The sequence below is a fragment of the Diceros bicornis genome, chromosome 15 (assembly GCF_020826845.1).
Source record: "Diceros bicornis minor isolate mBicDic1 chromosome 15, mDicBic1.mat.cur, whole genome shotgun sequence".
NCBI lineage: Eukaryota > Metazoa > Chordata > Mammalia > Perissodactyla > Rhinocerotidae > Diceros > Diceros bicornis.
This window is the reverse complement of record NC_080754.1, coordinates 43,437,084-43,456,611: the sequence shown is the minus strand read 5'-3', so window position 1 is coordinate 43,456,611 and position 19,528 is coordinate 43,437,084. Positions and strand designations below refer to the sequence as shown.

Sequence of the window (19,528 nt, the reverse complement as noted above, 5' to 3'; positions counted from 1 at the left end):
AATGATCTCTTTAATTTAATCACCTCTTTAAAGACCTATCTCCAAATACAGTCACATTCTAAAGTTAAGACTTCAACATATGAATTTTAGGGGGAAACAGTTCAGCCTAGAACATTGTCAAAGGGGTCCCTGACACAGAAAAGGTTAAGAGCCCTGCTGCAGGGCAAAAGATTGATCCTTGAGAACAGAAGTTGAAAATTTTGGTTAGCCAGGCAATTCATTCATTTAGTTAGGATATTTCTTTACCCAGCATTGTGGTTAATCAAAGTATAAAAGTTTTCTAATTCTTGTTCATTGGTATACTTTACTTGAGTTTATATGCTATTTTTGTTGTTAGTGCCGTATAGTCAATTCTGACTTCTATCAGCCCTGTGTACAGCACGGTGGAACCCAGGTCTTTTTGCGCTGTCCTGTCACCTTCTGGCGCTGTATCAGACAGTGCTCCGCTGCTATTCATGGAGTTTTCATGGCCAATTTCTGCGGAAGTGGGTGGCCAGGTCCTTCTTCTTAGTGTGTCTTAGTCTGGAAGCTCCGCTGAAACCTGTCCACCATGGGTGACCCTGCTGGTATTTAAAATAATGGTGGCATAGCTTTCAGCATCGCAGCAACATGCCACAGCATGACAACTGACAGATAGGCCGTGTGGTTCCCTGACCAGGAAACAAACCCTGGCCAAGGTGGTGAGAGCACGGAATCTTAACCACCAGCCCACCATTACATGCTGTGGTGAAAACAAATGCAATGTGCTGCTTTTAAGGACCCCTGCTTTCAGACAAAAATGATTTGGACCAAAGAATTGTATAGAGAAAGGCTAATAACTAGGGAAATGTAACAAATGCAGAAATTACCTTTCAAATTAGAATAAAATAGGTGGTTCTTCATTTTATCTAAATAAAAATGAGATCATTATTCTGTCAAGACAACATCTCTCAACTATGAATATTTGTAGTGTAATAATTGATTTTCCTTTATTTTAAAATTCATTTTTTTTTAAATTTTTGAAATACTTCAAACATCCTAAGAAATAAAAAATATATGTGTTTGTATGTGATACTTCTGCACTCACTACTGAGATTAAATCGAGGCAATATTTTACCTTATTTGCTTCAGATTTTTTTAAGAAATAAAATGTTACTGATACAAAGTCCTCCCCTTTCCCTCCTGAGAGGTAACCACTGAACTGAAGTTGGTATGTAACATTCCCTGACCCCATGTGTATTTTTATACTTTTACTAAGTGTGTGTATCCATAGTGAATTAAATAGTATCATGTGTGTGTACATATGTATATATATGTATAGTTACCAGCTTTTTAAACTAATTGTTCTTTTGAGATGTATCTATGTTGATAAATGTAGATCTAGACCATTCATTTTAACTGCTGCATAGTATTTCACTATATGAATAAACTGTAGTTTATCTATTTCCCTATTGAGAGACCATTAGATTATTTCTACGTTTTCCTATGTCAAGCAGTGTGATTTAATGATAATTATAATAGCAGCTATCACTTATTGGGCTTAGTGTGTGCCAGGTACTGTTTTAAGTGCTTACATACATTAAAGCGTTTGACACATTTAATCATTATAGCATCCTGTGAGATAGGAACTGTTGTTATGTGCATTTTACACGTGAGGAAACTGAGGCAGAGAGGTTAGTAAATCACTCAAGGTCACATAGCTGGTGAACATTCTCGTCCGTGTCTCCTTGTGATGTGTGTGAGAGTTTCTCTAGAGAAGATATAAGTGTAATTTCTGTGTATGCACATTTTCAACTTTAGTAGACGTGACTAAATTGTCTGTAGTGGCTGTATCAATTTACAGCTTTTACTAGCAAGTGTGTAAGAGCTCCTCTTTCCCTACATCTTTGACAACACTTGGTCTTATCAGACTTATTACTTTTTGCCGATTTCATAGAGGTAAATAGTATTTCTATTATTTTTAATGATTGATTAAAAAAATCCTTCTTTGAAAAATTAGTGCCTAGAAAACCCAAGTGCTTTGTTTTAAGAGATGTGCTGTTTTGGGTGAAGTATTTTTAAGTTATAACTAGAGGCTTTTCTCTAGATTTGAAGGTGAAAAAAATATTACCAGCTTTCTCCCTCAGCATTAAACTTTATCTCCTAAAAATCTTTGAAATGTGCAAATTTTGCTGATACCTTTATTTTAATGATTTTTACTTGGCCTATATAATTATACCTTAAACTCTTAAATTCTTCAGGGTCCTTATTTTTTTTTTTTTGTGAGTAAGATCAGCCCTGAGCTAACATTTGCCAATCCTTCTCTTTTTGCTGAGGAAGACTGGCCCTGGGCTAACATCCGTGCCCATCTTCCTCCACTTTATATGGAACGCCGCCACAGCATGGCCTGACAAGCAGTGCATCGGTGCGCGCCTGGGACCTGAACTTGGGCCGCCAGCAGCGGAGCGCGTGCACTTAACCGTTAGGCCATGGGGCCGGCCCAAGGGTCCCTATTTTTCCTGGAGTTTTGCTAAGTTTTTTCCCTAATTGCATGGAATATAATTTCCCTTCATGTATGAAAAAGTGGTACCCAAGTGTGCTGGATAGCTTCCCTTTGCCCTTCCAGATCTACTTTCCACTCACTTCCGTAGTCTCTGTGCCCTTGAAGGCTGACTCTTATAGATTGCATCAGTGGGCTATCTTGACCTCTGGTTTGGCCAATGGTAGGGTAACTGTACTTCTTGCTTCGTGCCTCTTTTCCTGGTATAGTTTTTTTTCTTTTTTTTTTTTTTTGGTGAGGAAGATGGGCCCTGAGCTAACATCTGTTGCCAGTCTTCCTCTTTTTGTTGAGGAAAATTAGCCCTGAGCTAACATCTGTGCCCATCTTCCTCTATTTTGCATGTGGGATGCTGCCACAGCATGGTTTGATGAGTGGTGTGTATGTCCGTGCCCAGGATCCGAACCCGCGAACCCTGGGCCGCCGAAGTGGAGCGTGCGAACTTAACCACTATACCACTGGGCCAGCTCCATCGCCTGTTTAATTTTTATAGAGCTTTCACATATGTTCTCATTTTAAACACATTAAGTACTGTCTTAGTTTTCATATGATATATACTTTGTTAATGTTAATTAACCTTTCATCTTTTCAGATGAAGTTGGAGCCCTTGTTTTTGACATTGGATCTTATACTGTGAGAGCTGGTTATGCTGGTGAGGACTGTCCCAAGGTAAGTGTATTGTTAGAGTTAATTGGATATGTGAGGGCCATTCATGTAGAATTAAATTCATGCGCAAATTTCAACTCAAATATGGTACAAGACATTAATTGGAAAAAAAAAAAAGGACTGCTTGATAAAAGCAGGTAAAACTTGTATATCCTGTTTTTGACTCTTGCAGGTGGATTTCCCCACGGCTATTGGTATGGTGGTAGAAAGAGATGATGGAAGCACGTTGATGGAAATAGATGGCGATAAAGGCAAACAAGGCGGTCCCACCTATTACATAGATACCAATGCCCTGCGTGTTCCCAGGGAGAATACGGAGGCCATTTCACCACTAAAGAATGGGATGGGTATGATGTTTTTTTCTATGGATTTGATTATAAATATAGAGTATGTATGGTACATTTTAGGTATAAAGCAATAGCTTCTTACAAGTTGAACATCAGCTATTTTTGTTTGTTAGTTTTTATTCCACGAACTGGTGTTCCAGGCACTGAGAATACAAAGATGCATAAAACATGTTCCTTTTTCTCAAGAAACTAATAGGTAGAGGAGATAGATGTGTATATACAAATATGTGAGATAACTGCTGTAATATAGCTATGCTCGATAAGCAGTGGGATTAGAGAGGAGAGGTATTTAACTCTCTCATTGAGGGTCAGTGATGGTCTTCATGAGGGAGGTGACTTTTGTACTGAATCTTGATCAATGAGTAAGAATTAGCCTGACTGACAAGGCTGGGTAAAGCAGAACAACCAGCATGTGTGAAGAGATGGAGTTGTGTAAGAAACTTACATGTTTAGAAATGTCATCAGTTAAGTATGGCTGTCACATTGGGTGCATTAGGGCCAGTTGCAGGAAAGTAGGCAGAGAGCAATCATAAAAGGGCTTGTAAACAAGCCAGGTGTATATTAAGCTGGCAAGTGAAAGGTAACCCCAGAGGAGTTTAAACAGAGATGTGAAATGCTCGTATTTGCCAGCTGGAAAGATTGTCTTTAACAGCAATATGTAGTCTAGATTAGAGGGAGATACTAGTGACAGGAAGATCAGAAAGTGAGAGTCCAGATGAGAAGTGAAGAGGGTTTAAATTTTAACACTGATGGCAGAGATCCTGAGGTGGCTCTCAGAGATATCCAGGAGACCAGTCCTACTAGGTGATTGAAGGGGTGGAAAGAGAAGAGTTAAGAAAGTTTCCTAGATTTTTGCTTAGGGTGACTGACGAGAGGGTATCATGCATGGAGTTAGGAATAGAAGGGGAAGGAGCAAGTTTTATGGTCTTAAAAGGCAAATGTATTGGTAATACCCAGGATCACTCAGGTTTGGTTATTTTCTAGAAGGACTCATAGGACTTGGTGTATAGTTGTCCTCATGGCTAAGATTTATTATGCTGAAAGGATACAAAGCAAAATCGACAGGGAAAGAAGGGGCATGGAGTGAAGTCCAGAGGAAACCAACGCAAACTTCCGAGAGTCTTCTCATGGTGGAGTCATACAGGATGTGATTAATTCCTCCAGCAACAAGTTGTAACAACATGTGTGTCCTCTACTAGGGCAGCTCATTAGAGACTCAGTACCCCAAGTTTTTATTGTGGGCTGGTTATGTAGGTACCCTGTGCATGTACCAAAATCCCAGACTCCTAGAGGGCAAGAAAGTTTTCGGCATAAACCATAAACCACTGTACAAACAGTTTAGGCACAGTGAGCTGCTCTTAACATTTAGGGAAAGTTTTATCAATGTAGGGAACTGTTGGCTAGTCAAGTTCCCAGATGCCAGCCAAGGGTCAACCTTGCAAGCAGGCCTTTCTCAGGCCTGCTATGATCACTGTTCTCTGCACAGCAAGTAAATGAGTTTGTTATTGAGTCTAAAGTGTTTTACATAGGTGCTGATCTAGTCAGCAGGTGAGAAAGATTGTAAGACATGGAGTTGCATTATATTATCCAGAAAGAATTTGGAATATGAGAAGAGAGTTGAGGATAGGTTCCTGGTGAAAACTTGTTCTGTATTTAACCAATAGAGAAGAGATGCCCATGAAGGAGAATGAGAAGGAACGTTTAGGGTTGTAGGAGAAAACTCAGAAGAAGACCAAGAGAAGAAAAAGTTCTGGAAACAGAAGTCCAGTGATTCTTGTTGTTCTCAGCTGTGACATTGAGATTTATGCTAAAAAGGGGAGAGAGACATTAAAGCTCCCAAAGAAGTCCATTGACCAAAAAAAAAATAATCCTGATAGGCCTGTGGAAGTATGTTGTACAAATAACATTTCTTCTTTGGACTGTGGCAGGAAAAGTTTGTAAACTCTTGAGTAGTCAGTAGTCAGATAATTTAGAGAGGTCAATGAGATTACAAATGTGAGTATCCACTGGATTTGCCTGTTAGAAGGTCATTAACTTATGTGAGCAGTTTCAGTGGAATGTTTAGGTGGAAGCCAAATTCAAGAAATATTATTCTCTGAATTTTTTTTATGTCTTTTAATTTTTTCAAATAGATTGTAAGCTGTTTGAATGTCAGGTCTAGATCATACACTTCTTTTGTATTTTCTCTTACCATTCTGATTGCTTACAGGGCCTCTAATAAGTACTTATTGAATAATATTTGTTTGGTATTTTAGGTCTATTAGATACATTAATTACATTTGGGGCAGGTCTAGGGGTTGTGATACTGTTGGGGCTGGAGGAACAAAAAGAGTTTCTATATCTAGAAGACAAAGATGATGTCTACATCAAGTGCTATGTTATGAAGTAGATCTGTAAAATAAGTAGGTTCTGTATGTTAAAGTATTACTGCTAAATCATAGAAACAGTCTGTCAAAAGATGCTGTATTCATCTTCAACTGAGCATTGTTTCAGGCGTTAATGTTCTGTTCTAGTTGAAGACTGGGACAGTTTCCAGGCTATTTTGGATCACACCTACAGAATGCATGTCAAGTCAGAAGCCAGCCTGCATCCTGTTCTCATGTCGGAAGCACCGGTGAGACAAAGACTCATTTCCAAGTTTCTCTGATTTTTTTTTTTACTCATTTGAAGAATGTTTTCTTTTTCTTCAAAGAGGCATAGAAATTCATGTTGTGAATTTTGAAAATTAGAGAAAGGGGGATTAATTTTTAAATACTATTAAATAAGTCTTATTTTGTTATTTCAATAATTAAAATATTCAAAGAACAATAAAAAAGTACCCTCATGGGTTCTGGTGGTTATTTATCTCTTTTTTCCAGGGATGTATTTAACATTTGATTCCTTGGGCTCTTCCCATTTTGGTTTATGAATTGTCCCTTATGTCCCAAAGGCAATGTATATCTGTTTTTATACTCGAGTCTCCAGGAGAGAAGTCAAATGTTAAACTAGGGCTGGAAATGGCTAGACTGAATTGTCTTGTGAAATACATTTGGTACAGTGTCAGAAGGGCTCAGAAGGCTAGCATAAAGATAATAAATTATCAATATTTCGTTGTTTCTAACCTCCAGTTTCTTTTATAAGTACCAACTGTAAGTGGGAGAATTTGGTGGTTTAAAATTCATATTTAGGATTTTGATTACTAGATTCACTGTTAAGGCTTAATAATACTTTATGTTTATAAGAATCTTGATTTCCCTATACTTTGAAAAGTCTGTAATTTCTAGAATTTATAGCAGCAGTTTTACTTATGATTAGGTAATAAATTTTAATTTATATTTACCTTGTTTATTAAATTTATTTACAAATAAATAGAAATAAATATTATAAAGATTATTTTCCATGGTATTTTAGTCTATTTTTAATGTTTTACATCTTTGTTAATATAGTACTGTAATGAATCTTGTGATATATCAACATTTTAGTTTTTAAACAATAAATAACTTGCATTTATTTTCCCCTCTTCTCAAGTGGAATACGAGAGCAAAGAGAGAGAAACTGACAGAGTTAATGTTTGAACACTACAACATCCCTGCATTCTTCCTTTGCAAAACTGCAGTTTTGACAGCGTATCCTTGAAAGAGTGATACTCAACTTTTCTTTAGAAGTGAATGTGGTGCCGCTAAAGGTGATGCCCCAGCAGCAAGACATGAGCCAATTCTTGCTTGTTCAGAAGTTTGGGGTTTTTTCCTCTCTTGCTTTTTAGCTGTCTGTCTTTTAGTATTTCTTATTGGAACTGATATACCAGAAGATACCAGAGGGAAATAGGAAAGGAACACTCAAATCTTGCTTTTAACAAGGTTTTTAAAAATTTTGTTTTTACAAGGGGAATGTAAATAGAAGGCAGTGTTTAACCCAGTTCAAAGATTGCCATGTCCATCTTCTCCAGTACTGTAGAAAAGTGGAAATTGGCTATAAATTCATTTAAGATTTAATCACCCAATATTTATTGCAAGCATATTAAGGGACAATGAAATATTATGTCCTGATCTCAAAGAATTTGTAATATAATATTCTTGTTAAAAGCTAAATAACAGATTTAAATAGTACTTCAAAATAACATTGGAAAAAGTCATATAGAAGTACATGATTAATTTGAATTTTTTGTTTAGCAATTGTGGTAGTTCAGTGGAGAAACATAGTAGCCTGACAAACCTTTATGAAGAAAATAGAATGTAGTTGTATGATATGGGGGAAAGAGCCCTATATTTAGAGTTCAAGTTGCAGTGCTTACCAATGGTGTGATCTTGAATTAGGTACTTAAAACCTGAGCTTCACTTTTTACTCATTTATCCTGTATACCTCCCTGGATTGCTGTAATATTTAAGTAAATTATATATATATATGAGAGAATCACTGGGGTAACTGTAATCTAACGTCTGTAGTGCTGTGTCTTGGAGATGACTTTAGCAAAAGTGTGGAGGTGGAAAGTGTAAGCGTTCGTTACAGTGACTTAGTTTATACTTGAAGATTTATGTTAGACTTGAGGAGTTGTAAAAATAGGTTTAGGTCAGACTGTAGAGGCCTCACGTTAGATTTAAAAAATTTAGACTTTAGAGAACCATTGCAGGTTTTTCAGTAGAGGATGGAGAGTACTAGCAGACTCGTTGTGCACACTGTCTCATTTAATTTTCATAATAACTCTGTCAGGAAACGGAGTCCAAGTAAGCAAACTGGTCCGTGTCCACAGTTTGAAAATGGCAGTCCTGAATTTGAACATAGGTCTGTTTGGCTGCTTCCTTACAAGGAGTGTGTAAACAGAATTGGGCGTTGTTTTATTTTTTAACTTTTCATTATAGAAAATTTCTAACACAAGAGAAGGTAGAATATTATATTGAACCTCCTTGTGCCTATTGCCCAGGTTCAGCAATTTTCAACACGTAGCTAAGGGGTATTAGCCATAACTCCCCCACTCCCGCACCATGATTTTGAAGCAAATCCCAGACGTTATATAGTTTTATCCATAGAAACTTGAGCATGTATCTCTAAAAGATTGTTACCGTGTATCTCTAAAAAGAAACAGACATAGCCACAATTTTTTTTAAACAGTTTAGCATATTTGAATCACCACCCAAACAACAAGGATCGTATGTTGTATTTGTTTGATATGTCTCTTTTGATGTGTAGGTTCTACTCCCCTCCCCCCTTTTTTTCCTTGTAATTTGTTTGTTAAGGGAAGTAGATTGTTAGTCTTGTAGAGTTTCCCACATTTCTGAATTTCGCTGACTGGTGTGCTCTTATGATGTTCTAGCCCAGTGGCTCTCAAACTTTCTACACCCACAGCTTTTATTTATGTGGATTTTATCTGGCAGTATTTATCATATTAGAAATTAAAACAGAAACTTAAAAATTATATTTTCTTATTATTATTTTAAGTAAATTAATAATAAATCAATTATATGTTAATATAAATAAAATATTTTAATGAAAAATAACTATGTTTTCCAGAACCAAAAAAATTAATGAGAAGAGTGGAGTTGTTTTACATTTTTTCAAATCTCTTTAAGTTGGGACTTAAAAGCAGAAATTCGAGTCTTGTATCTGGCTTTTGTGTCCAGGCTGTTGTGTATCACACATGACATTGCCTCTGGAAAACTTCCCTATGCACTCACGAGAGAATGACAGTGAAAACAAAATAACATCGGAGTATTATTCTAAAAATTGTTTTGACTTCTCAAACATTATGGCCTCAGGACTCCTTTACACTTTAAAAATTACTGAGGACTCCAGAGAGCTTTTGTTTATGTGGGTTATATCTACCAATATTACTGTTTGCACAATTAAAACGAAGAATTCTTTTTAACATTTACTTAACTAGTTCCTTTAAAAATAACTAAAATAGACCCATTAATGTTAACACAAATAACATTTTTATGAAATAGATATATTTTCCAAAACAAAAATATTAGAAGAGTAGCATTGTTTTCTCTGACGTGATTGGTGGCTGGGGTCTCATATCGGCCAGCTCGGGCTCTGTCCTGTTGGCGCCTCAAGCTAGTAAGGAACGCTTCAGCTTTCTGCTGTCTGAGCTGCATGTTGTTGGAGAAAGCATTTAGTTAGGAAGGCAGCAAAATTACAGGACTCATGGGTGCAGCTCTGTTTTTCAAGAGTAGATTACTCTCTGTTCTCTCTCTGCACTTTTTCGGGCTGCCTGAAGCCCTGCACTTGAATAGTTTAACGATCAGCCAGAGATCTGAGTAGATTTTACGCTCAGATTTTGGGTTTCAGCCCTTCTGTGGTTCTCTTTCTTCCAGGATTTCTACCGTAACTGTCCAGCTTTTCTCCCAGCCCTGAACTCCTTTCTCTGTTCACTCAAGGTGGTCGAGTGGCAGGTTTCCACCATTGCTGTCCTAAGCCATAGCCTTGTAGCTGGGGAGCACTTTCAGGCCAGGAAGCTGCAAATTTGCAATTCTTACCCCTTCTAGTTGCAGTTTTACGATAATAACTTTTGACTGAATTTTGACTACTTTTGAACACTTTTCGTTATCTTAAAATGGTCATTTTAAATAATTTGTCCAGATTTTATAATTGCCATCTATAGGAGGGTTCACATACCTTTATGCCACTTTTTAGTCTGCTGTTGCTGTATGGCTTCATACTAACTGAGATAGGATTAGTGTTTACGTATCTAGCTGGCCAGGGCTCAATAGAGTACCAGTAATAGCAACGATAAATCGCTAACCTGTCTTTCTGGCCACTTACTCTCAGATTTCTTTCCTCTGAGCATCTCTACCCATTGCTTGGTTTTCTGCCCTTAGCCCTTCATCTCTCATGACATGCTCTTTCTGGTTTAACATTTCCTTGGCTTCAGATACCAGTTACCCACTGACAGATTCCAAATCTATGTCTATATCCCAGATCTTTCTTGTGAGCTGCAGGCCTGCATCCAGCTGCCTACTAGAACTTTTTCTATTAGTTCTCTCTTTAAGCACTTTAAACTCATTATGTCCCAAACTAAATTTGTCTTCTCTTGTTTCAGATTTATTCCTTCTTCTGTGTATTGTCTGTCTCCCAGTTGCCCAGAACAGAAATCTTTCTCTCTCTTTTTTTTTTTTGTGAGGAAGATCAGCCCTGAGCTAACATCCATGCTAATCCTCCTCTTTTTGCTGAGGAAGACTGGCTCTGAGCTAAGATCTATTGCCAATCCTCCTCCTTTTTTTCCCCAAAGCCCCAGTAGATAGTTGTATGTCATAGTTGCACATCCTTCTAGTTGCTGTATGTGGGATGCGGCCTCAGCATGGCCGGAGAAGCGGTGCGTTGGTGCGCGCCCGGGATCCGAACCCGGGCCACCAGTAGTGGAGCGCGCGCACTTAACAGCTAAGCCACAGGGCCGGCCTGGAAATCTTTCTCCTTAACCCTTCACGTTTAGTCAGTCATCCAGACCTCTCTATCCGCTGCCACTGCATTAGGTGCAAGCTGTTTCGGGGATTACTGCAGCCCTTCCTCTTCTCTTGCCCGTTCTTCACACTGCAGCTCCCGTAATCATTGTTAATTGCCAGCCTGCTTTAAACCAGAGTCATCTCCCCCCTCTTTCCTTATTCTTTCAGGCTCTGCTGAACTGCTTGTGCTTCTCTGACCGCACCATGCTCTCTTGCCTCCTGGCCTTCCCACATGTTCCTGCTGTCCCTGTGTCCCCCTCCCCCACTTACACTTGGACTTCCCAGGGATTGGTTAGGTGGTCTCTCCTTTGCACCCCTCAGGGCATCCTGAGCTGTTTTTTTTTTTTTACAACTTTACTGATCTCTACTTCAGTAAACAGGATATCCTTCAGGGCAGAGACAGTCTTGGTTCACCTTTATAAGGAATGCCAGTGCCAGATCTCCCTTGCCTCTTCCCTCCTTTATTAAGCACCAGACTCATCACTAGGCACATAGTAGATGCTCAGTACATATTTGATGACCCAGTGAGTGGCCTACTCCTCAGCGTGGGTTTAGGACATTCGTGTGATACAGGCCTTTTGCAGCACAGAACTGTGGAAAGTGGGCTCAGCAGTATTCACTGGCTGTTAAATCCACCTCCAGTAGCTCTTCCCATTGAGTTGAGGGAGATGGGAACGCCACTCAGCTGCCAAACTACTGAAATTGTTCTTCTTTAATCTGATGTGAGAGTGGTTTTTGTTCCTAGCTCAGCTGCCACAGTCTCCCACTGTTCTTACCACGTTTCTGTAGATTTTGTTAAATGCTTCTCAATTTGTTGTAAGCCCTTTGATCTGTCTGCAGAGACTTTGAACGATTGTGCTAATTTTGACCAGCTTAACAGATGGCTCTCTGGAATAAAGGTTTCCCCAAGTTCCTCACATCACCATTCTGGAAGTCCTGCCTGTTGTCATTTGTTTTTAAGCCAGAGTTATTTGCTACCAATTTTCATTCTTACATTTACTGTAACATATTTTAAGCCCTAATGCACATGTTTAAAAATGCCTTAATAAAACCTTCCCTTTACACTAAACATTATTTTAGGAGCCTTGATACTTTCTTTTCCTTAATGCTTTAAACTAGATTTGCTAATGGTCGTTCTACTGGGCTTATTTTGGACAGTGGAGCCACTCACACCACTGCAATTCCAGTTCACGATGGCTATGTCCTTCAGCAAGGTAAATGTATTTAACCAGGGTGCTCTGAGAGGATGTTAGCTGTCATGAGGACATAGGTAATGAAATAAAGCTATGATTTAGACTATCAAAGTATGTCAGTTTCCAAATAATGTCGTTTTTTTAAGAATGTTTTTTAAATCTTTAGTATATAATGTATATTTAAAACTGATGCATGGCTTCATTCATGCTTTGAGGGATAGTTCAGTTAATTCTACTTGAAAAAAATTATTCATATATAAATACACAGGGGAAATTTGTCTCAAGGAGTTTGGATTTAATGCTCTCTTAGCCTTGTTTAATCTGTTTCGTAGGCATTGTGAAATCCCCTCTTGCTGGAGACTTTATTACTATGCAGTGCAGAGAACTCTTCCAAGAAATGAATATAGAACTGATTCCTCCATATATGATTGCATCAAAAGTAAGTGATGATTGGATTTTCTTTTTGGAATTTATTTCCAACTCCCCACCCTTATTTTGTGAACTCTCTTAACTTAGTACATGCTCTTGGTATTCAGGAAGCTGTTCGTGAAGGATCTCCAGCAAACTGGAAAAGAAAAGAAAAGTTGCCGCAGGTTACGAGGTCTTGGCACAATTACATGTGTAACGTGAGTTAACTCTTACTCTCTTTACGAAAGCATTACAGGCTGTGAGTCTTTGAATAGAACGTGAGCTTGTATTTTATAAAGTTTGTATTTTCAAACTTTATACATATATATATATTTTTTTTGTGAGTAAGATCAGCCCTGAGCTAACATCCATGCCAGTCCTCCTCTTTTTGCTGAGAAAGACTGGCCCTGAGCTAACACCCGTGCCCATTTTCCTCTACTTTATGTGGGATGCCACCACAGCATGGCCTGACAAGCGGTGTGTCAGTGTGCACCCAGGATCCGAACCCGGGCCGCCAGGAGTGGAGCCACACACACTTAACCGCTACACCATGGGGCTGGCCCATCAAACTTTATATTTTTAATAATATTTTACAAACAAAATTAATAGTCTTTTGGGGGAGGGTGCTTTTTATACTTGCCAAACAAATATCGCAACAAACTATTATGTACTCATTTGGATTACTATGGTGAGACCTGGAAGAAACTTTGGTTTGGGGGTAACAAGCATTATGCTATTGTATACGTTTTTTAGCTAAGAAAATGGTTTTAGTCTGTAGAGATCTGCTAGTATGGCTCAGTTGTGTTCTCTTTCCTAACCTCAATCAGCCATATAAAAAATGTGTTATTCACAAGAAGCCAACGAGAGATTCTCTTTACTAAAAAATCCATCCCTGAACTGTGACTTACTGATAGGGAGAGTGTTTAGTAAAACAGCCTCTCACACCACAGATATATATTCATTTCTAACAGTAAAAGGATATAAAAGTCATGATTTACTATAGCAGGGATATATCCTAACTGACAGCTTTTTGCACCTAAAGATAAAAGACTCTTCTGTGGATATTTGGTACAAGGAAAAATTGTGAAGATGATTAATAATTTTGCCTAGATATTAGACAAGATTTTTCCTTAGCAGCCCAGAGGTCGTATGTATTTCACAGCAGATTTTTTAACTGTTTTACACTATGTGCAATCTTTAAAAGTTACATAAGATGCAGTGTATATGCATATGTATATATATGCAGGTAATGAAATCTTGCTTCTAAGTCTAAGCTTATTTTTAAGGAAAAACCAGTGTTCTGAAACCAGATTTGTCATGCAGGACTATGGCACAAAGGTTCCCAATTGTTTTTAGCTCATCATTGTTCCGTAACTGTTTAATTTTAATGTTATATAATTTAGTTTCTAATGCAAATGTTTACAATTGGGTTCCTTAATACTCAGAGTCCTTGCTGGGTAGATTTATACCCTTGAAATGACTTACCTATCCAGGAATGTGGTTCAGTTTCATTAAGAAAAGTATTTTCAGTAAAATGTTACGAAAGTATAGATTGCAAAGACAAATCTCAATAACCTTGTTTCTTAAACTTGTGTTTTTCCATAGTGTGTTATCCAGGATTTTCAAGCTTCAGTACTTCAAGTGTCAGATTCAACTTACGATGAACAGTATGTTTTCTTATTTTGTATGCAAGACTTATAATTGAATAGCTCATTAAAACTTTTATATGAATCATTTTAAAAACTACTTCATAAATGAGGAAAGATTGATTTGTTTAGTTAAAAAAACTCAGAATATGCTTGACTGGTCTAAAGGTAAAAAGTTAAGAAATACTGCATAACATTTTTAAAGAAAAGAAGATATTCTCACTCTGCTTTCTTACAAGTTGATGACTCCTTAGTAGTTTATAATTTTGAAGAGGATTGTTTTTGTCTTTTGTTTACTATGTCTTTAGAGTAGCTGCACAGATGCCAACTGTTCATTATGAATTCCCCAATGGCTACAACTGTGATTTTGGAGCAGAACGGTTAAAGATTCCGGAAGGATTATTTGACCCTTCCAATGTAAAGGTATGAAAGCTTATTTCATAATTAGTTTGGCTTTTCATGTATATGTAAAGATCTTGTGTAATTATAAAACCTAAATAAGATGGACTAAATTTTTTTGGATGTGCTTTATTGCTTGAAGTTCTTCTATGTGACTACTCATTTTTATTTTGTTGTAGGGATTATCAGGAAATACAATGCTGGGAGTCAGTCATGTTGTCACCACAAGTGTTGGAATGTGTGATATTGACATCAGACCAGTAAGTGCCAATCTCCTGTTTATGGCAGAAAGGTATCTTTTAGGGCAATGAAATGCCCCCAAATCATTATTTAAGTTGGCAACTTTGGCCATTGACTTTGAAGTCCATTTTATAACAGAATATGAAAAAAATGAAGTACTAGAAAAGGAAAAATGCAGAACTCAAGAGATGTGAGTCCAGAGTAGTAGCTATGGGTCATGTGTGGCAATTTAAATTAAAGTAAATAAAAATTTAAAATTCAGTTCTTCAGTTGCACTATCCACATTATAAATTATAATTATATTATAAGTGTGGCTCCTAGCTACTGTATGACAGTGCAGATGTAGAACATTTCCATCGTCACAGAAGGTTCTTTTAGGCAGTGCTGTTCTAGAGATTTCTTTTTTTTTGTGAGGAAGATCAGCCCTGAGCTAACATCCGTGCTAATCCTCCTCTTTTTGCTGATGAAGACCGGCTCTGAGCTAACATCTATTGCCAATCCTCCTCCTTTTTTTTTCCCCCCAAAGCCCCAGTAGATGGTTGTATGTCATAGTTGCACATCCTTCTAGTTGCTGTACGTGGGACTCGGCCTCAGCATGGCCGGAGAAGCGGTGCGTTGGTGTGCACCCAGGATTCGAACCTGGGCCGCCAGTAGCGGAGCGCGCGCACTTAACCGCTAAGCCACTGCGCCAGCCCTAGAGATTTCTTAAAATGTAACAAACAAAAATATATATTATTGGTGATTTTTCTTGTATATAGTACAGTTTCACGACTTTTATTTTTCAAGAAGGTGTAGTTTGAATTATGTAACTTTTACATGGAGTTTAGTTTAGATGATCATCTTGCCTTCATATTTTTTGTGCTTTGCCAAGTTTTAAATACTAACTCTGTATTTTATACCATACTAATTATTAGGTTGATTATATCTTATTTAAACCCTAGGTTCAATTTGTAGCCAACATTTGTAGGCTCAATTTTATTTGAGTTAATTCATTTGCTTAGAGCATAGTGCTAATGGCTAAGTGTGTATAAAAAGCCATGTTATTCAAAAAAGACTTCTGGGTGGCTAAGAAAAATGTTCTTTAGCTCAACTAGTCACCTAGCAGGCATGTGCTGCTTCTAGGACACTAGGAGTGTAAGTATGGCATTTTTTAGTTCACACTTAAAGCCACTTTTGAGGGAAGACAATTGAATTAAAGGACATTTACTGTAAGACAGTGATAACTTTCTGTTTTTAGCGAGATTTCTCCTTTTTTTTTTTGGTGAGGAGATCAGCCCTGTGCTAACATCCGCCAATCCTCCTCTCTTTTTTTTTTTTTGCTGAGGAAGACGGCCCTGGGCTAACATCTGTGCCCATCTTCCTCCACTTTATATGGGACGCTGCCACAGCATGGCTTGCCAAGCAGTGCGTCGGTGCGCGCCCAGGATCCGAACCAGCGAACCCCGGGCCGCCGCAGCGGAGCGCGCGCACTCAACCGCTTGCGCCACCGGGCCGGCCCCGCGAGATTTCTCCTTTTAACTAATGTTGATTGTAGAAGAGATGCTTCTGTATTCCATTTTCTCTTTCAAAATTTAGATGATTTGGACATTTGGAATAAATTTTTAAAATATGAACTTAGCCACTAAAAAAGCAGGCTGACATTTAACTTTCTGATGCATATGCACAAATTAGAAGTAAATATACTCCTTATAAGTAGGAATTTATTTTTATTTGCCAAGGCCTCAGCATGTGGATTTTGAAAAAGCTCCCCACATGGTTCTGATGCACACCCTGCAGAAGAGAAAGGTCACAGTCATTTTGGCCAGGAATATTGTCAGAGTAGGCATTGTCCATCATAACCATTAAATAATCTTATTGTCTAGTTTTAAATACCATAACTTCTAGATGAACATTCTAAGATGAAGTTATTATAAAACATGTCTCTAATTAAATATTGGCAGCCATCTGCCAAAAAATTATGATTGGGCTTTAGAATAATTGGTTTAAGTCAGTGGTTCTTAAACTTTAATACACATTAGAAACATCTGGAGAGTTTTATTTTTTTATTTATTTATTTTAAAAAAGCTTCTGTTGAAATTATAATTTTATTTATTTATTTTTCCCCCAAAGCCCCAGTAGGTAGTTGCATGTCATAGTTGCACATCCTTCTAGTTGCTGCATGTGGGACGCGGCCTCAGCATGGCCAAAGAAGCGGTGCGTCGGCGTGCGCCCGGGATCCGAACCCCGGGCCGCCAGCATCGGGGTGTGCGCACTTAACCGCTAAGCCACGGGGCCGGCCCTGGAGAGTTTTAAACAAACTAACGAAAACTTTGCCTGGACCCCATCCCAAGAGATTTTTATTTATTTGCTCCACAGCATTGGTGTTTTAAAAGCTCCCTAAATGAGTTGAATGTGCAGCCAGGATTGAGAACCACTGGATTAAGCTACTAGGTCTACATAGAAGTAAAAAAGTTTAAAAAGAAAGGGAAAATTGTAGTGGAGGACGTGGTTTTATTTGTAGTTGTTTAAAATTGTTGGAAACATTTGGAACTAATTTATTTTTGTTTTTTATCCTAGGGTCTCTATGGCAGTGTTATAGTGGCAGGAGGAAACACGCTAATACAGAGCTTTACCGACAGGCTGAACAGAGAGCTCTCTCAGAAAACTCCTCCCGTAAGTTCTGTCTGTTGTTTAGTGGTGGTCTTCTGTCATATGTGTCCTCACTGCTGGTGTAATTTTATACATAAAGCTTGTTTTTCAGTAGATTGATATTTTGTGTGTGGCTGGTACAGGATTACTTAAATCAAGTTAATATCCCTTATAAATCAATTTTTCCTACATGACATTAATTACTCTTGTACTGTTTGAATCTCATTTTATTCATTGATTCCATACTTAAGTACCTATAGTCTGCTAGGCAGTAGGGATATAAAATACAGTCCCTGCCCACCAAGGGCTTGGTCTGCTAGGAGGAATAGACATGCAAAAAATAAAGACCGAAATATGCTAAGTGGTTCAGTATGTCATGAACCAGGCACTCATGGGAACACTGAGGAGCAAGCACTTAACTCGCTAGGAGAATCAGAGGGAAGCTTCATAAAGAAGCTGTTTGAATGAATAGGAGTTCATGGTAATTTATGAAAGGACATCTAGGTGGAGGGAATACCATGTGTCACATATGAAAGGAAGATGGTATATTCCAGTATTTCAAAGTAGTTGGCTTATAGTCTGTACAGTGAGGAGAGCAGTATGGCTGGAAAGATGGATGGTGCCTTAGTTTCCCAGGGTAACAAAATACCACAAACTGGGTGGCTTAAAACAACAGAAATTTATCATCTCTCTTTTCTGGAAGCTAGAGGTCTGAAATCACCATGTCAGCAGGGCCATGCTCTCTCTGAAACCTACAGAAGAGAATCAGTCCTTCCTTCTTTCTAGCATCTGATGGTTTGCTAGCAATCCTTGGCGTTTCTTGGATTCAGCTACAGTACTTCAGTCTCTATCTCTTTGTCATATGGCATTCTTCCCTCATGGGTCTGTTTTCTTCTTTTAAGAATTCTGGGGGCTGGCCCTGTGGTGTAGTAGTTAAGTGCACGCACTCCGCTGCTGGCGGCCCGGGTTCGGATCCTGGGCATGCACCAATGCACCGCTTGTTAAGCCATGCTGTGGTGGTGTCCCACATAAAGTGAAGGAAGATAGGCATGGACATTAGCTCAGGGCCCGTCTTGTTCAGCAAAAAGAGGAGGATTGGCATGGATGTTCGCTCAGGGCTGATCTTCCTCACAAAAAAAAAAAAAAAAAGAATTCCAGTCATATTGGATTAAGGGCCCACCCTACTCCAATATGACCTCATCTTAATTTGTATCTTAATTATATCTACAAAGACCCTATTTCTAAATTAGGTCACATTCACAGGTACAAGGGATTAGAACTTAAACATATCTCTTTGGGGGATACAGTTCAACCCACAGAGATAGGTACTAGGTCATGTGGCTTATTAATAGCAAACTTACAGGATAAAATTTGGCAAGGGACTGAAGAGCTCCTAATGTTTATTTTAAAAAGATCACTGGATGCATTGTGATAACTTTTAAAAGAATAGAAAAACCTGATTTGGGGAGAAGGTAATTTACATGGTAAATTGATAACAAAGTAGCAGTCATAATCTTTAGATTTTAAAACTTCTATCAAGCAGTTTTTGTAAGGTATTCTGTACTAAATATTACATTTTAAAAAACTTAGTAGGGGTTACATAGGCCCTAACAGTATCTATAGAATTTGTATATTTGATAGTTTTTTGGTTTCTCATATAAAGGGATGTTTTACATATGCCACATTTTTATAAGTATTATTAAATATTGATATAGGCACAAGATTGACACCTTTATATTTACAACATTCTTGGAGATATGGTCTGATCTGGAATATACCTTAATTATAGTACTAATCATTAGATTTCATAGAAAGTCCTAGAATAACGAATATAGACATGGGCTGTCCAAGGTCTGGTCAAGACCAGTTAGGTACTATCCTTGTCCTTTAGGAAGCAATTAAAAATCAATGAAGTAACAGGAAAGAAATTCTATTGTATATCAACCAGTTCCTCACCTACAGAAACCCATGTTCATCCCTCCTGCTCCCAGCATCCCTCCCACCCATACCATATACTGCCCCCCGCCACACGCACATTTATTTCACTGTGAAAAAGACTCATACCATATGA

The 19,528-nt window shown here is 38.1% G+C and overlaps 2 protein-coding genes across 2 annotated transcripts in view; one reads left to right on the top strand and one right to left on the bottom strand.

The window, feature by feature from the left end:
- The window catches only part of ACTL6A (actin like 6A), a 28,776-nt gene that overhangs the window by 5,937 nt on the left and 3,311 nt on the right, over window positions 1–19,528 (top strand). The window contains exons 2-12 of the mRNA XM_058556297.1: window positions 3,108–3,184; window positions 3,354–3,528; window positions 6,042–6,142; window positions 7,036–7,133; window positions 12,063–12,157; window positions 12,469–12,575; window positions 12,673–12,762; window positions 14,150–14,211; window positions 14,499–14,613; window positions 14,769–14,849; window positions 17,386–17,481. Of these exons, the coding sequence (XP_058412280.1) occupies window positions 3,108–3,184; window positions 3,354–3,528; window positions 6,042–6,142; window positions 7,036–7,133; window positions 12,063–12,157; window positions 12,469–12,575; window positions 12,673–12,762; window positions 14,150–14,211; window positions 14,499–14,613; window positions 14,769–14,849; window positions 17,386–17,481 (1,097 nt within the window). The remainder of the gene's footprint in view (window positions 1–3,107; window positions 3,185–3,353; window positions 3,529–6,041; window positions 6,143–7,035; window positions 7,134–12,062; window positions 12,158–12,468; window positions 12,576–12,672; window positions 12,763–14,149; window positions 14,212–14,498; window positions 14,614–14,768; window positions 14,850–17,385; window positions 17,482–19,528) is intronic.
- Window positions 9,559–19,528, bottom strand: part of MRPL47 (mitochondrial ribosomal protein L47) — a 32,412-nt gene continuing 22,442 nt past the window's right edge. Inside the window, exons 7-8 of the mRNA XM_058556302.1 lie at window positions 12,649–12,701; window positions 9,559–9,593 (exon numbers count right to left, since the gene is read on the bottom strand). Coding sequence (XP_058412285.1) covers window positions 9,574–9,593; window positions 12,649–12,701 — 73 coding nt within the window. The 3' untranslated portion in view covers window positions 9,559–9,573. The remainder of the gene's footprint in view (window positions 9,594–12,648; window positions 12,702–19,528) is intronic.